This window comes from Gadus morhua, chromosome 2 (genome assembly GCF_902167405.1).
Source record: "Gadus morhua chromosome 2, gadMor3.0, whole genome shotgun sequence".
Taxonomy (NCBI): Eukaryota; Metazoa; Chordata; class Actinopteri; order Gadiformes; family Gadidae; genus Gadus; species Gadus morhua.
This window is the reverse complement of record NC_044049.1, coordinates 27,841,075-27,856,852: the sequence shown is the minus strand read 5'-3', so window position 1 is coordinate 27,856,852 and position 15,778 is coordinate 27,841,075. Positions and strand designations below refer to the sequence as shown.

At 42.5% G+C, this 15,778-nt stretch overlaps 1 protein-coding gene across 1 annotated transcript in view; it reads right to left on the bottom strand.

Annotated features, from left to right (window-relative positions):
* Positions 1 to 15,688, bottom strand: part of abat (4-aminobutyrate aminotransferase) — a 23,083-nt gene extending 7,395 nt beyond the window's left edge. The window contains exons 1-7 of the mRNA XM_030344727.1: positions 15,479 to 15,688; positions 7,108 to 7,267; positions 5,554 to 5,651; positions 5,420 to 5,449; positions 3,815 to 3,932; positions 1,232 to 1,281; positions 967 to 1,047 (exon numbers count right to left, since the gene is read on the bottom strand). Of these exons, the coding sequence (XP_030200587.1) occupies positions 967 to 1,047; positions 1,232 to 1,281; positions 3,815 to 3,932; positions 5,420 to 5,449; positions 5,554 to 5,651; positions 7,108 to 7,177 (447 nt within the window). The 5' untranslated portion in view covers positions 7,178 to 7,267; positions 15,479 to 15,688. The remainder of the gene's footprint in view (positions 1 to 966; positions 1,048 to 1,231; positions 1,282 to 3,814; positions 3,933 to 5,419; positions 5,450 to 5,553; positions 5,652 to 7,107; positions 7,268 to 15,478) is intronic.
* Positions 15,689 to 15,778: the final 90 nt, after the last annotated feature.

The window sequence follows — 15,778 nt, the reverse complement described above, 5'->3', positions numbered from 1 at the left end:
ACTGAAAAAAGGCTCAGGAAGGATGAATAAACGATTGTGAGAGTTACATTTGATTTGTGATACAAAGTTATGCATACAAAGTATAGCCCGACCAGTTCGTTCCCTGATTTTACCTGCCCTAACCTGTATTCGTTTTACCGGTCTTCATAACCGGTACTGATTTCACCTGTATTACCTTTTCCTTTTGTCGTTGGGAAATGATATGTTCCCATACTGTTTCTGTAGCTGCTCTCTGTCGCTATGTGCCGGCTGTCCTGACCCCCTTGGGAAGGTGGGAGAACAGGGCTCCAGCTGATAAGGCACGGCTATGTCCCCCTTTATGACATCCTCAGGGGGTCCATCGGGAGTTGACTACCATCCGGTTAACCAATACTATGGTTTGATTGTTTATACTCTCAGCATCCTGACACCTGTGTGCTACTGTATCATAAGTCCTTGCTTTGGCTGATGCATTGGACTTCTCCTTGTGGAGCTCTTGGACAGACGCAGGGCAAGCTCCCATCTGAGGGCTCTGATTATTGGGTGGATGCCTCGGATTATTGTGTTTGTTACTTAAATCAATTAGCCTCATTGTTATAAATTCAGATGACTCGTTATTCTTAAACAGATTACACAGAAACTCTGTAATATGTGAAATTCCCACCACACTGTTATAAACTGTATTCATTTTACCTGTCCTAACCTTCATTCATTTTACCTGTCCTAACCTGTACTCATTTTACCTGTCGAAATTGTACCTTCCATAACCGGCACTCATTTCAGTAAACAGTTTGAACTGTGCTCCACCAGAGTTGGGGAAGTCTAGATAAGTATGTGTCCTGAGTAAATAGGCAACATATTGGTTTTTGTGTGTGTGTGTGTGTGTGTGTGTGTGTGTGTGTGTGTGTGTGTGTGTGTGTGTGTGTGTGTGTGTGTGTGTGTGTGTGTGTGTGTGTGTGTGTGTGTGTGTGTGTTTGTTTTACTAACCGTAAGCAGACCTTCAGTGAGTTTGTCCACAAAGCTTTCAGGTGGAAGGATTCCAAGTGCCGGTCTGTTCACAAATGCACTCTACCGAGAAAGAAGGGAGAGGGGGAGTGAGACAGAGGGAGAGATACTCACCCACACCTGGGAGTTACACTAATATATGTATTTCATCCCTCAATCAAAGTCATTTCCACTGGACTCTATTGAGTAGAGAACAGACCACATTGTATTGTATGTGTTAGTGCCCTCGTGGGGTCTGCAGACTCACCGCGTTGTTTGGATCAGACACCACTTTCAGCAGGGCTGGATGATTGTAGCCTTGGAGAAGGATGAAAAGAAAGAGTCATGATGTTAAATATTTATAAGATCATATTACACTGTACTTAAGAATTATATGCATACATCAACTACTAGAGGTTGATGACAGCAAGAGTAAAATGACCCTAAATATTTGTCATTTGTGGCTCCACTTTATAAGCCCTGGGCTAAACGAAAAATGAAGGAACTCATTTTTCATTCGTGCTGCCATTCTGCGTACCTGAACCCCACACTGATGGATACTGACAACGAAGAGCTGCTAGTTTATCTCACATTGTATTCTGAATGACGATGACTTGTTCTGTATATAGGCAAGGCAACTTTATTTACATAACACTTCTTATCTTTACATTTACATTTACATTTAAATTTAGGGTATTTAGCAGACGCTTTTATCCAAAGCGACTTACAATAAGTACATTTGTCATAAGAAGTGCATCAATATATCGCTGTCGGTACAGAAAGGATGTTCATAGAACCAAGTGCAAGTACCACAATCGCTAAGCTAACCAATTCCCTGTGTTACAGCCATGAAGCAGCTACTGCAGTTGCTACACAGTTAAGTACTATAATACAATACAATACAATACAATACAACACAATACAGTGTACAATGGTGGCCAGAAATCTCTTATCTCTTATTTATATTCCTGGTTTGACTACTTGAAGGCTCTACTTGCTGAAAGCAAGAGTTGGAGACATCAGCCTTTTTTATAAAGCCTTATAGCCTAATAAGGCCTTTTAAGTACTCCCATTTTATGCCACATCATTGGAGGGAGCAGGCCACAAATGTGTCCAAATTATAAACCACTCTTTATTGCATTGGATTTTACCATGTAAAGTATCGACTGCATCATAATCATCGTCATCCTGCCCATTTATTATAAGGCATGCCAGACATTAAATATTATATATCATTATAGTGTAGGGTTGGAAAGATTCATAAAAAAATATTTAATCATAACAGCATGTATTTTGTATTTGTTTTATTTTTTGCACTACCACACAATTTCTCGTTACAATATTAAAGCCAAAAAAAGATTAGGTTGCAGTTTTTTTGTCCAACGCCCTTTATCAAAAACACACCATAGAACCACGACGCAAAGTTCAATGCTTTATTCAAACCCCGTCCTGCCAAAAGGTAGACCCTTGACTTGTCACTCTCTTTGCTACTCTCTCTCCCATCATGTGGTTTTAATTCATCACAAATATCCCAAAACATGACCAGCATGGCTATTGGATACCTTCCAATCATGACCCGTGCTAGTAAACATACAAAAAGGTATGTTTACTAGAACATACCTTTTTCCGAGATTGTTGAGGACAAAGAAAAACTGCCCTGGCCGGGGTGATATACCTCTTACCTGGGTGATATGGACACTCAGGCCAGGTGGTCTGTGGGGATCTGTGGTTATAATGATACGTGAAAGAAGGCCACCGAGAAAGGAGTCTTCATATTAAGGGATTGGTCCACTAACTACTAGTGGGGGGGTCAGAGACTGGCTGTTTGGGAATTAATAAATTCTTCTTAACTACAATGACTAACCGCTTGGACTTTGGCTCACATGCACACCTCTGGATGAATGGTTATGATAAAATGATACCAGCACTTAATTATATGACCTTCTCAGCTCGTAAAAACGATTCGAGGCTACTGTAATGAGAGCATGAGAAGAAGACCCGAAACAACAATGACCCACTTAGTGAAAATCATTTCAGACTTAATGAGGATCAACCTCGTCAGCCAATTTAACAATTCCATCTCATTTGTGGGTTCCTCTGACCAACAGCTGTTTGCCTCAGGCAGGATTCATATCAATGTTTTGGGATAATAATAAGAATCCCCATTCATCTGCTTGCTCTATATCCCCCTCACTCAGGTTAATTGGTCTCCACCTCCTGGCTGTCGACTGCTCTGATGGTGAGAGGCGCTGGCGACACCAGAGACAGGATGGGGTACATATAAGGAAAATATCAAAACCGTGCTTTCAATATCGAACCTTTATCTCAGACTGGCGATTTAACAATTATTCAACTCAGGCTCCGTGAATAGTGGGGAATAGCCCCATTGGGGCTATTCCCCACTATTCACGGAGCCTGAGTTGAATAATTGTTTGAATATATACTACCCGTGAACACTCCAAAAATAAACAAGATAACACCTTTTGCCGGGATATTTTTTTTTCATTAGCAAACAAAGCGCAACATTTTGGCATGAAAACAATATCCCCGAGTTTGAGATCTCGATCATGGGATATTGCCCAATATCCAAAGAAAGCGAACCGATCAAATTGTGCCATCTTGGGAGGTTCACGTGTAGCACATACTAATGAAGAGTGTCCCGATGCACTTCTCAGAGCGAGACGCTGTTTGAGCTTGCATAACCATGTTTCATAAACCACTGGTTACATAAAGGAAAAAACCTTGACACTGAGGTTCGAGTCAGGTAAGGTGACACTCGAGGCTACGGTATCACTAAGCCTCCAGCAGGCCTGTCCTGCAGGATAGAAGGCTCAATGCTCTTGGGACTCACCGATAGGGATGGAGGCGATCTGGGTGTAGACGTCAAGCATGCGATTGCCGTCAACGTCCACCAGGAAGTTGCCTCGGCTCTCCTCGTAGTTGCAGAAGAAGTTGATGGCGGTGTTATTCTGAGGAGGACATTTAGCATCAGCCCCAGATTCACCATGCATACCTACGCACAGTAGATAGGCATCTTTTGGCTTTTGGTGTAATACACTGAAACGTTTATGTATATTTCTAGAGATAACGTTTCCCTACGTGTTAGTAAACCGTCATTTTTTCAGCACCTCTTCAGATCTTGAAATTAAGATGCTCATTTCTACATTTCTTTTATTGCTTCAAGACAATCATTGGTTGGGCATAATAAAAGGTCCAAGCTGTCTCCAAACCTCAGAGAAGCTGTTATCCTTTTGGTACAGTACCACATTGTCCATATGCATTGAACAAGCATGGCAGGCATCGATGTGCATCGAAGCTGAACTGTTACATAACGGCTGAACGCATTCTTTGTTTCCATGACTAGAAATGAAATATATTGAGCCGGGCAAAAGGAAAACATTGAAAGAAAAAACGCCATAAACGAAAAGTTCCAAGCAGAGGGAGGAATTCTTTAAATGAACCGTCTAGATTTAAAAAGTATCTATACTGAAGCGCATGCTTTCAGACAGGTTGGGAAGGAAAGGACTTTATCAAAACATAGAATACGAGTAGTAGAGTTGAGCTGATTTCAACTAAAATAACATTTGAATGAGGATTTATATTATTACTATAATGCTCGCCTGCTCCCCCCCCCCTCCAAGCCCACGGCCACTGACACACACGCACTCCAAAAGAAAATCCAGATTCACGGAGATATCAAAGGAATTACGCGCACAGATGCACAGAGTATTGGCTTGGTCGGGGGCTGTCTTCAGCTATCAGTGACCTCCTAGAGACACAAAGGCGCTGGCTCTCAACACTCTCTCTCTCCCTCTTTGGGATCTTTGCTGTACTTTCATGTAGTGCCAAAGGGAAGATATCCAATGTCGCAATGTTCAATATTTAATAGCATTCATTTAGTATTTTATCCAGATAACAGAAATAAACATTGTAAATTTGACCTTTGTTTCATCGTAGAATAGATAGCGCTCCATTGTGTTTCAGTTATCATGATAACGTGAGAGCCGTGCAAGAGAGATAAAACAGAGGGACAAGTTACGCACACGAACCCAATCCCCTCATGTGAACTTGATGTCACGTGTCACGTCCTCTCTTGAAAAATCCCAAGATGCAGGTCAGTTAATTAAATACCAGATATATACATTTGGAAGAGGCTGTTACGATACAGGGTTTGACATTCTCAACATCCAGACATTTTAGACCCTGTCTGACCCCAGATTTGAAAGATCTTCATAGTGAATGCATGGCCATCTGCTGAACACACACTGAACCAACTAATAGGGCTGTTTGGTTCAGTTATAGTACATACACGCTCCCATAGTCACCCATGCCACTAGATCTTGCGACGTGGAAATAAAAGCCGTCCGTAAGACATCCATTCATCATTCCTCATGTACATTAAAAAATATCGTACTCACTGAAATGTTGTATTATTCAGTGGCCGTTTAACACTTACCTGAATCTGTCCCATTTGTTTGGTCAGCTCCTAAAACATGGAAGGAAACAGGGTTGGTACAGTCGGTGAAGTGGGCTCAAAGTGTGTTTATGTATGTCAGGGTGCAAAATGTGTCTTTGGTACGTGTGTGTTACCTTTGACCGGGGGCCAGGAACCTGTGTCTTCATGAGGGGCCGGTCATAATCATAGTCTGCCTGGGTGTTGACGGCTGCCTTGCTGACATACCTGCAGCCTGCAGAGGGGAACAGCACCGGTCAGCGCCAACACACATCAACCGCTTAACCTTCAACCCAACGGTATCTCGGCCCTCATATTCAATGTTTTTAAACTCTTACATCGGTGTGCATGTGCTTCCCCACACATTGCTTTGCGCCCTATCCAAACATGACGTGATGGCATGATTTATAATATCCGAGTGAGTGGGTCAGTTTGTAAAGAGGTGACCTTGACCCTTCCAACGTTTCAATAAAGAAAATCTTGCAAAGTATTCACAGCATGCACAACAGGCCACAGGCCGACACACAAAACGTGAAAGGCTGAAAGTGGACTACTATGCCCACATGAGATGTTCCTTAGGGCCAGAAAGGTCTCCGATGCAATCACAGACTATACAATTAACAGTGAGGCCTGGCGGCTATTTAAGACCGGGGTAACTGGCGGGAGAAATGAAACGAGCCTAGAGAGACAGGTCACGTTAATGGAGAGCTTCTTCCCAAACCCTGTCATTTCCCAGTAAGGCCTCACATTCTCCAACGAATGCACACACTCACACTGATGACAGAGTTAGCTATGCTGACAAGATATTGAACATCTCGTCTGGTAAGGGGTCGTTGCAAACAAATGTTTACACTTTCAGCAGAAGTTGAGCATTAAAATCAAAATCGGCATGCTGTGACGGCCTGCAACACCAAGATATTTCATTGAACACCTATATTGCCAATACGGGCACAATTTGGTTATGTTTGTTACTTTGATCAACATATAATCTGGCTGCTTTAGATACTGACAATGGGAGAACAAAGGTTCTTCTCTTCACCGCTGATAAGATCATTGACCAATCGGTTGGCCTGGTGTTTATCCTTGATACCCTGCCAGTGAAACTCTAATACCCCTCTGTCTATAATTGACAGTAGGGGAATATTCTACTAATCATGGAACCGCAGTTGCATGAACTTTGACTTGTTGTCTTCCATTGACACTGGACAGTACTGCTTTCAAACCATTTTTGTATTCAGGCTTTCGTTTGGTGTCAGAACAACCTTGGTTAATATAAGGCAAGGAAAGGTCATTCATAGTGCTAAGAAAGAAGATCAAATGTAAAAACCGTAAAGACTTTTGAGAGACCATTAAGATAAAATAAAAAGGGAGAGAAGACGAATGCCATAGCACATGTTTGATTCATATGCATATATATATGATTGACATATTCTTTGAATAACAACAACAAATTAGACCGATATAAGTACCGGAGTATTTCATTATGACGTGCTAATTCTAGTGTGAACTCTCACAGGCGGGGTGCAAATTAAGGTTTACCAGCCTCGGCTTTATGAACTCAACTGTTTTATTATCCGCAACAACGCGGAGACTCAAAACGAACCCTTCGTTAAATGAGCAGATTCCATCCGATGTGTGCGCGAGCTTGCGCTGCTGTCTGGGTCGAGAGGAGCAGCGCGTGCGGTCGTTACCTGAGGCGGGAAAGCGCAGGCTGTTGTGCACGGAGGCGACCAGCTGCTGACGGAGGAGGGCAGACGCCATAGCTGCAGCGAGCGGCAGGCAACTGACTGCCCCGGGCGTTGGGAGACGAGAGTATAGGTGGGTTGTCCTCGACGTTCACCAGCACAACACCTGCACAGAGTGGGAGGGTTAGGATCCACCTACTGCGACCTTTGGGTTGAATGCTTCACTCCCCCGGAGGTCAAAATGACACACGGCGAATGCAGATTGGAAAAAGAAAACTACTTGCATAAAATATAACTCCCTGGAGGGATGGGATGCAACCATGACATATTGTTGGTGACCTAGTTAATGCTGAATGAGGTGCTGAATGACATGCACGAAACGAGTGCAGGGATCTAGATATAACGTAGTAAGACTTGAACATTATTCATTCAGCAAATTCATGTATAAATATTTATATTATTATTATTGGTTTTCTTTAACAGAAAAGAAGCCACAAGTATACTCAACCCTATGGAAACACAGGAAGGACAATATTCAAGCTTTATTATAGTATTACAATCACCAAAATCCTGGATGCTTTCAAGTCTCCTATCATGAACACCGTGCTCCGGTCTCGAACGTTTGAAAGGACTGCAATGTTGTTCCGATGGAAATTATGCAACACAGAGACTGGCTAGAACTGGTTCTGGGGGGCCAGATAGTTACACAAGGCTCTTATAGAGAGAGGGGAAGAAAGAGCGAGCAGCAGAGAAAGTAGCACAGTAGAGATTAAGGATCATCTTACATTTATTCATGTCTATTGATATTTGGTAACACTTTTTATATTATAGCCATTTTATATTGCTATTTTATACAAGTTGATTAAATAAAGTATTAAATGAACAGAATAACCTGCCCCCTATTTAAAGTGGATCCTGTGGATTAAACCCCGTGCCCCGAGAGAGGGAGATCGTTTGATGAAAACATGCGTACATATATTGTGAAGATGGGATATCACATTCCAAACAGACCTTCATTCTTCATTACTTGACACTCAGGGCATCCAAAGTGTTCTTTAAAGTGATGCAACCGTCAAGACAAAAGCTGGCACCCAACAAGTCAGCAGCTAATGTTTTCAGGCGTTGGAGAAGAGGTCTAACCAACGACGTCATTCAAAAGACTTGAACTCTGAAACAGACGCGCTCTCTAAAGGCAGGTGCGTTTTGCTGCCTAATAAGTGGATTTGGAAACACTGACACAGTAGCATTGCAGCTTTTAAATGAAAAGAGCTCTGCTCCACACATCTACCAGACTAATGGCTCATGAATGCAAGTCTAATTTTATTTAGATATCTTTTGTGAGGCATTCTGAAAGGGTTACAAAGTAAGGAATGTTTTTGAATTTCCAAATTCTAGTGCTGATAATCATATATCTTCATACATGTAGGTTAGAATCGAGCCCAAACTTGGTTTAACACTCAGGATTGACTCCAAAAGCTGGAACTGTGTTTTTTTTCTGTCTAGGTTTACCTAAGTAGACACTCATCATTATTCATCTCACGTGTACTATTCACTCGAGTTTCTTGACTATAGAATCGACACACAAATGCTCACACACTTGGTATGCAGATCTCTCTAGCTTCCTTGCTTGCTTTTGACATCTGATTGAATCTGCCACACAAACACAGATACCACAGAAAATGCCTCATATTGCAGATCAGTTTATTTCCTACTAGCGCATTGGCTGACCTGACATCACCTGATTGTGTTTTTTATAGTTCTAGCTTAGTGTCCTAATGGCTCCATCACAGGAAACGTGGAGATTGGTTAAGTATGCACTGCCCCGGGCGGCCATTACACTATTTTAGACTAGTCTGAGTTTGCTAGCTGTAAGAGGTTTTTAAATTAGTTCCATTATTAGCTAATTATTATAAGTCACTGGCAGTGCAGGACAACTAAATACATACATATCGTTTGCTTATAACTCACAAAGTTCATGTCAACAAATTTCTCCCACGGGGGATTGAAACAGTTTTTATCTTGATATAATCCATGGTAGGTAACCCTGTATATAGAACAGATAGTTGTGTGTTTTAAGCAAAAACAACTAAAAATATTAATAAAAAAATAAGGTATAATGTTTGTTTATAATTGTATCCAAGTGTAAGAAGATTGAGTAAGTCAGTCACATGTCCTTCAACCCCATATAACAAAGATTAGTTATGAAAGGTACGCACCGCCGACCTAAACGACCCTGTTCAAGCGGTTCAGGGCCCACGTCATTCCTCCTAGACGCAACAATGCCTCCGAGAGAGGAAGCACTCACTACTGGCCCTTCTTTTAGTCCCGAAGCCCCACAAGCACACAGACACAAAAGCACACAGACACCCACAGATTCTGGGCAACCTGCAGGCGAAATGGTGCATCACGCTAAGAGTAATTACTGTAATAGACACTGTGACTCATGGAATGAGATATCAACACTAAACGTTATACACATGTTAAGGAAGGGCTCCTCTATGTGTCCTCCTCAATATATTCTGCAGTTCATTTCTGATGCTATGCCAGATAAAACGAATGAAGCTTGCTATAAGAGGCAGAGTGTTGTTAGCATAAATTGAGTAAGCATTACAGTCAACAAATAAACTTTAAAGCTAAATGAAAATTCTGACAAATTACATTACTAAAATGGCCATTTCAGAGGAATGACCATTGGATGAGAGGCATTGTTACAAAACTACAGTATGTAGACATTGATTTGGCATTACAAAAATTTACATGAACAGCCAAAATAAAGTATGTGAATTAAGATGAGGTTATTAATTTCTATATTTATTTTCAGATTAATGTTCTTTGCCTGCAATGAGGTTGTACCTGTTGCATTACATCATCTGAGAGCCCAGTGACCATTACCAACTTGACCCAACATAATGGTTAGTTGCTCGCCCGCTAGGTACAGGGACAGAATGAGAAGGTGAACTGGTTAGCCAAAAAACTGAGTGACACATTAGACCCTGGACTAAAATAGAGAGGCAAAATCAATTTTTGGACAAACTGCATTTGCTTTGGGAGAACCATGTGAGAAACAGCCCCTTTCACACCTCATAAACACCTCACTAGCTGAACACTGGGGCGTACCTGAGCTTTGATCGCCATGTGTTGTGGTACAGTCCGCGAGACTGGAGTACAGCACTAGGCCTACAGACGGCACAACTGCCGTTCACTGACTTGGCCACATTAGAAAAAACGCAAGTCATTCAGAAAACAACAATTATGGGGTTATTTAAGGTTAAACAGATCTGAACTCTGGTCCTGCGTTTATATAGATAGCGTCACTTGCCTCACTTGCTAGATAATGACAGCACTCACTCGGACGTTGAGCCTAACCCTTTTTGGTCAGGGACAGCGATTCTGCCTTGCAAAACGGCAGGTTCAATAAGAAGAAACTGTAGGCGACTGCATTTCACCAATGCCCTTTGAAATGGGGAACATTTTATTGAGAGCCCTGGTGATTAAATAACTGAAACGTAACAAGGTCCATAGGATGCCTTCAGGCTTTACAGACAACATGCAACTGGGATATACTTCCCCTACATACATCACTCGAGTTCCTGAAAGAAATGTGTTATTTTGGAAGGGGGCCAGAATCCTGTGTGCACGGCACGCCTACATTTCAATTATGAAGACACCGATACACAGTGTGGATCTGAGACTACAGGTGTGGTGGGATTAGGAGCAACGGTCCAAGACGTCCCGCAGTTTAATACACAACGCTGAAAGGAGTGTTGACAGACACGCATCCTCAAACTGCCCCTTCAACCAGTGCTGCAAGAGGACTGTATGCAGTCAACTGGGATCTGAAGACCAGTAATTGATCTACACCAGAAAATCCTTTCAGAAACCTCCTTTCTTTCCTGTCATCTCCCATTCCAGCCTATTATCAAACTGGTACAAGGCATTCTACCGTTCGGCCTTTAACCCCACTTTAGGACTACATGACATAATACACATGTCACTATAAACAGGATTTACTGCAAGGTCTACATGACAGCACGAGCGAGCACAAAGGCAGCAATGGGGGACGCCAGGGTCCTTTGAAGCCATATGCTAGGATATGACGGCAGTGTCCAGCTGTTGGTTTACTCTGATATGTATCGTCATAAGTCAATCTAATTGGCTAGATGATTGCATTAGCAGATTATAAAATAGGACAATTTATATTATATCATTAACATTTGCCAACTGAAGCAGCTAAAAAACACATAACAAATGGTAGAAAAAAACCTGCATGACACACATTTTTCAGCTTATATGTCTGTGTGCTAGAACAAATGGGCCTTTTTGTGGATGCAAAAGTGCCTCATTCCATTCAAATGAGTTTTTTTTAAATGTGTTCAAAGTGGCAGCTGTGTCTCCGGGTGAACGTGGTCGGTGTTCAGATAATGTGTCATGACCCGCTCGTTACAATAAGAGATGAATCCACAGGAGGGCTTGTGTGTCCTTCCCCACCCTATACATTGTCGTCATAACAAAGGGTCCCTTGCTGATATGTATGCTTTGGTTTGGGCTCCGGTTTATCTATATCCTGCCAAGGGGGGAGAAAGGGGCATTGATGGAGCCCTCACCTGGACACAGGGACATACCTAAATGCTCGAAATACAATAAACACCGAACTGTATAGCTATAAGCGTTATCTATCAATCTATTAGCACCAACATTTTAAATAAACATTTGGTCTCATTGTTTTGAATATGGAAGATGTTAAAATGCAGACTGGGATTCTTATTATTTTATTTTACATTTTCCCACTTTTTCTCGATGCAGGGGAGACGTTGTGCTTCTCAATGTTCATCTTTTTGTTTTGGTTTAAATTGCTGGGGAGAACTTGAGTTGTTTGGATGAATTCAAGAGCAAAATGATGTTAGTAGTTGACAGTCTCTTTTCCTCTTAAATTATGTGACATCAGCTAATTTTTGCTTTTGTCTGTTTCAAGCTTCAAATCATTCATGATTTTTGTTCGACTCAATCCCTCTCGCGTTGTAGGCGAGTTGCGGAATTTGGCAGTTGGTAAGCCATGGACATCCATTCTATTCCAAACAGGTTTTTAGCATCTCTCCCTAAAGCCCAGTTCAGACCAAAGATTCACCTTGCAACGGCTTGCAACTCGCAACGCCTTGCAACGCCTTGCAACGCCTTGCAACGCCTTGCAACGAGACGGGCTGCGACGTTCTAAAACTGGGCAGTTCACACTGCCTGCAACGCGCTGCAACGGGCTGCGACGCTAGGTGGTTTCCATAGCAACTGTGAACGCTCTGGCACATGCTGAGAGCCGCAACAACATCATCATTTGCGTAGGTTAGGTTAGATTAGTTAGGTTTGCAATTAGTTTTATTTTACGAGAGTAGGCTAGAGTTACTATGTCTTGTCATTCTCCACTACATCTGCATTGGAGTAAATAGCTGGAGCTTAGTTTAGATTACCCGTTGTTGGATACATTGCATTTTCCGGTCATTTGTCGTCCTCATATCTGTATGCAGTGTTTCCCACACATTGACGAGACTATGGCGCCCCGCCATAGTCTAATTTCGGCCGCCATAGTCTCTGCGTGCACATGAAGTTTTTTTTTTTTTTTTTTTTTTGCTCAGACGAAGTTCGTGTCGCTCTCATTGGGATTCCATGAGAGCACGAAGTTCGGCTGTCTGCCGGCGACTGTGCCGAATAGCCTTCTGCAGCCGAATCCAAGTTGGCAATCCTTGAACTTTATTTAAATGAGTCTGGCGAATCGTGATGAAAGCCAATCAGTTTAGCGTGCGTGTGCTTACGTTGCAGAGGGTCTTGAGTTGTCTAAAAAATAGAGAGAGCGCGACATTCAGAATTTTGCATTAACGTATGAGCACTACCTTAACAGCATCCATGATCAGTAAGTTAACTAACTGTAAACATACGATGCTCACAGAGGTGATGCATTTTTAGATGCATACTGTTTGAGAACATAGAACTCCGTTTGACCTAGTGCACACGCAAACATAAAAACTGAGTTTCAGAGTTTTTATAAATGATCGTTTCCCATGATAAAAACTCTGTTTTCGTGTAGCCTAAATGAAAGGGCAAAACGTATGAAAACATGTGTTTTCCCATTGTGTAAACGGGAGGTTTATACAAATGTATAGCCTATGAAACGATTGAGAAGGTGACATTTAGGCCACGCCATTGTGTTTAAATTGGCGTACACTGAAAAAAGGAGATTGGCCATCTGTTGGGTCGAATGCATATCTGCAGAAATATACGCCAATAACGGCTAAAGATAATTCCATCATTTATTATTTCATCTGAATGCAACGTGAGCTGCAACAATAGTGCACCACAACTCAACAAATACAAAGTCCATAATCAATACCAAGGAATTAGTTCTTTGTTAGTGTTAGTTTACTATTAGTAGGCAAACCACCGCGCTTGAATGCCCCCCCCCCCCCCCCCCCCATAGTCTCCAAAATTTCTGTGGGAAACACTGTGTATGTGCACACAATTATTCATGTCTGCGATCATCACAGAGTCCACAAGCAGCAGGTCGCAATTCCCGATGGGTCACAATTCATGACAGCAGACCGTCGAAATCTGCGACCACACTGTAAATGCGGGGAAAATGAGTCAAACCCCAACCAAGTGTTTTCAGGTCATTTGTCGTCCTCATATCTGTGTTTGGACACAATTATTCGTGTCTGCGATCATCACAGAGTCCACAAGCAACGCAGGTCGCAATCAACGATGCCACAATCAATCTAGCGCACCGTCGAATTCTGCGCCCACACTGTAAATGCAGGAAAAAGGAGACAAACCCCAACCAAATCTTTTCAGGTCATTTGTCGTCCTCACATCTGTATTTGGACACAATTATTCGTCGTAGAATTCAGCAAGATTAAAAGTGCAAATACATCAACAAAATACGACAGTACGGTACCGGGACGGAGTAGGCCGTGACGTACAAGTTGTTCTGTGCTGTGATTGGCTGAAGAGGAATAGTTAAATCGCCGCGTTCTAAAACTGGACCTTGCGATTTGACATGTTCAATCTCTGGCGACTCCTTGCAACGCCTTGCGACGGCTTGCAACGGCTTGCAACGGCTTGCAACGGCTTGCAACGGTTTGCAACGGCTTGCAACGACCCGTTCACACCGCCCCTACGACGTTCTAAAACCGTCTCGTTGCAAGCCGTTGCAAGCCGTTGCAAGGTGAATCTTTGGTCTGAACTGGGCTTAACCCTTTCCAACACAAGTTAGTGCATTTAAGCTGGCCTAACAAGGGAGTCTAATAGTGCCGTCAAACTAAGACATTCACATGTTATAACATGCCACTAGCTGCTAGATTCCTGAGAAAAGGAATTCTTTAAAAAAAAATGAAATCGCCTCCCAATTTCGTAATGTCCCATATTGATGTAGAAACTGTCAGCAATAATCTTGTTCTTGGCAAACGGGCGAAATCCTTTTAGGGGCATTTGATTGATGCATTTAAAAAGGTAAAATGCACTCTCCCTGAACACCAGAGGGTTTTGTAATACCCCAAACATGCCAGGGCCCCCCAAAAAACCTTTTGCATAGAGACCCCAAAAAACTAGACACGGCCCTGGCAACAACCCTTTCGTGGTATTCAGACAGCTGGAGGCAGCCAGTTTCAGCAGCTTGCTGTCATTCTTGGAAGAATGTAATCGGAACTTTCAATCTGCATTCTTTTAGTCACGATATATTAATGAAGCATTACAATTCTCTATATCTTTATCGAGTATATAGAAGATTATTGGATAATGCGATTCTCTTTATCATGATACCGTTAACAACATTGACAACAAAGATCAATACCTTGTTAATAACCATCGAACCAATAAGGCTTAGGCAGCTGACAGCTCGTATACTTCAACAGTCGACGATATGATCCACAGCCATGCAACCCCGTAACTCTGCTGTCAACCCAATTACATGTCGTTAATCGTTACTTTAATGCCAACACGATATTGTTCCATTTTTCTATTAGAAAATGCAATGAGCAACCAAGCCTGCCATACAAGTAGCAATGGGCGTCATCGGCTACTCTTTAATTCCTGGACTGCTTGGACAAACAGCACAATGATCATAGGAAACATATCGATCAGACCCAATGCAGGGATATCCATGCCTGATGTACAGCGCTGATATGGTGCTGACGCCTACAGAGTGCAGTGCAGGTCACCGCGACCGATCGCTCGTTAAACGTCCTAACCCCATTAAGAAAGACCCATAGACCCTTACGGTGGTAGAAGACTGCTCTAGAAGATGATAAATCGTCGTCTAGCAGTCACGTTTAAAAAGGGTGGTTTGTACCTTTTTACAAAACCAGTAAAGGAGACTTACCGAGTATAGGAGACTTACCGAGTATTGCAAACGATAGTGCCACGCTCTTGTACGGACTGTATTTTGCGTAAACACCTGATTTGCAAAAAGCTCTACAGCATTGATGGATGAAGGCAGAATCGGCACACGGCTCCGCGTCGGCCGTGATGTGAGGTTCCTAATATGCCTCCGATGGAGGCGGGCTCTATCGTCGCCCTGTCGTCTCGCCCAATGGGGTTAAGCAAAAAGAAAAAAGTCGGAACCATTGTCTCACGCGCTCTCTCACACGCACACAGCCACACACACACGTAAAGTGATTGCACACTTGATGTGCTGCGG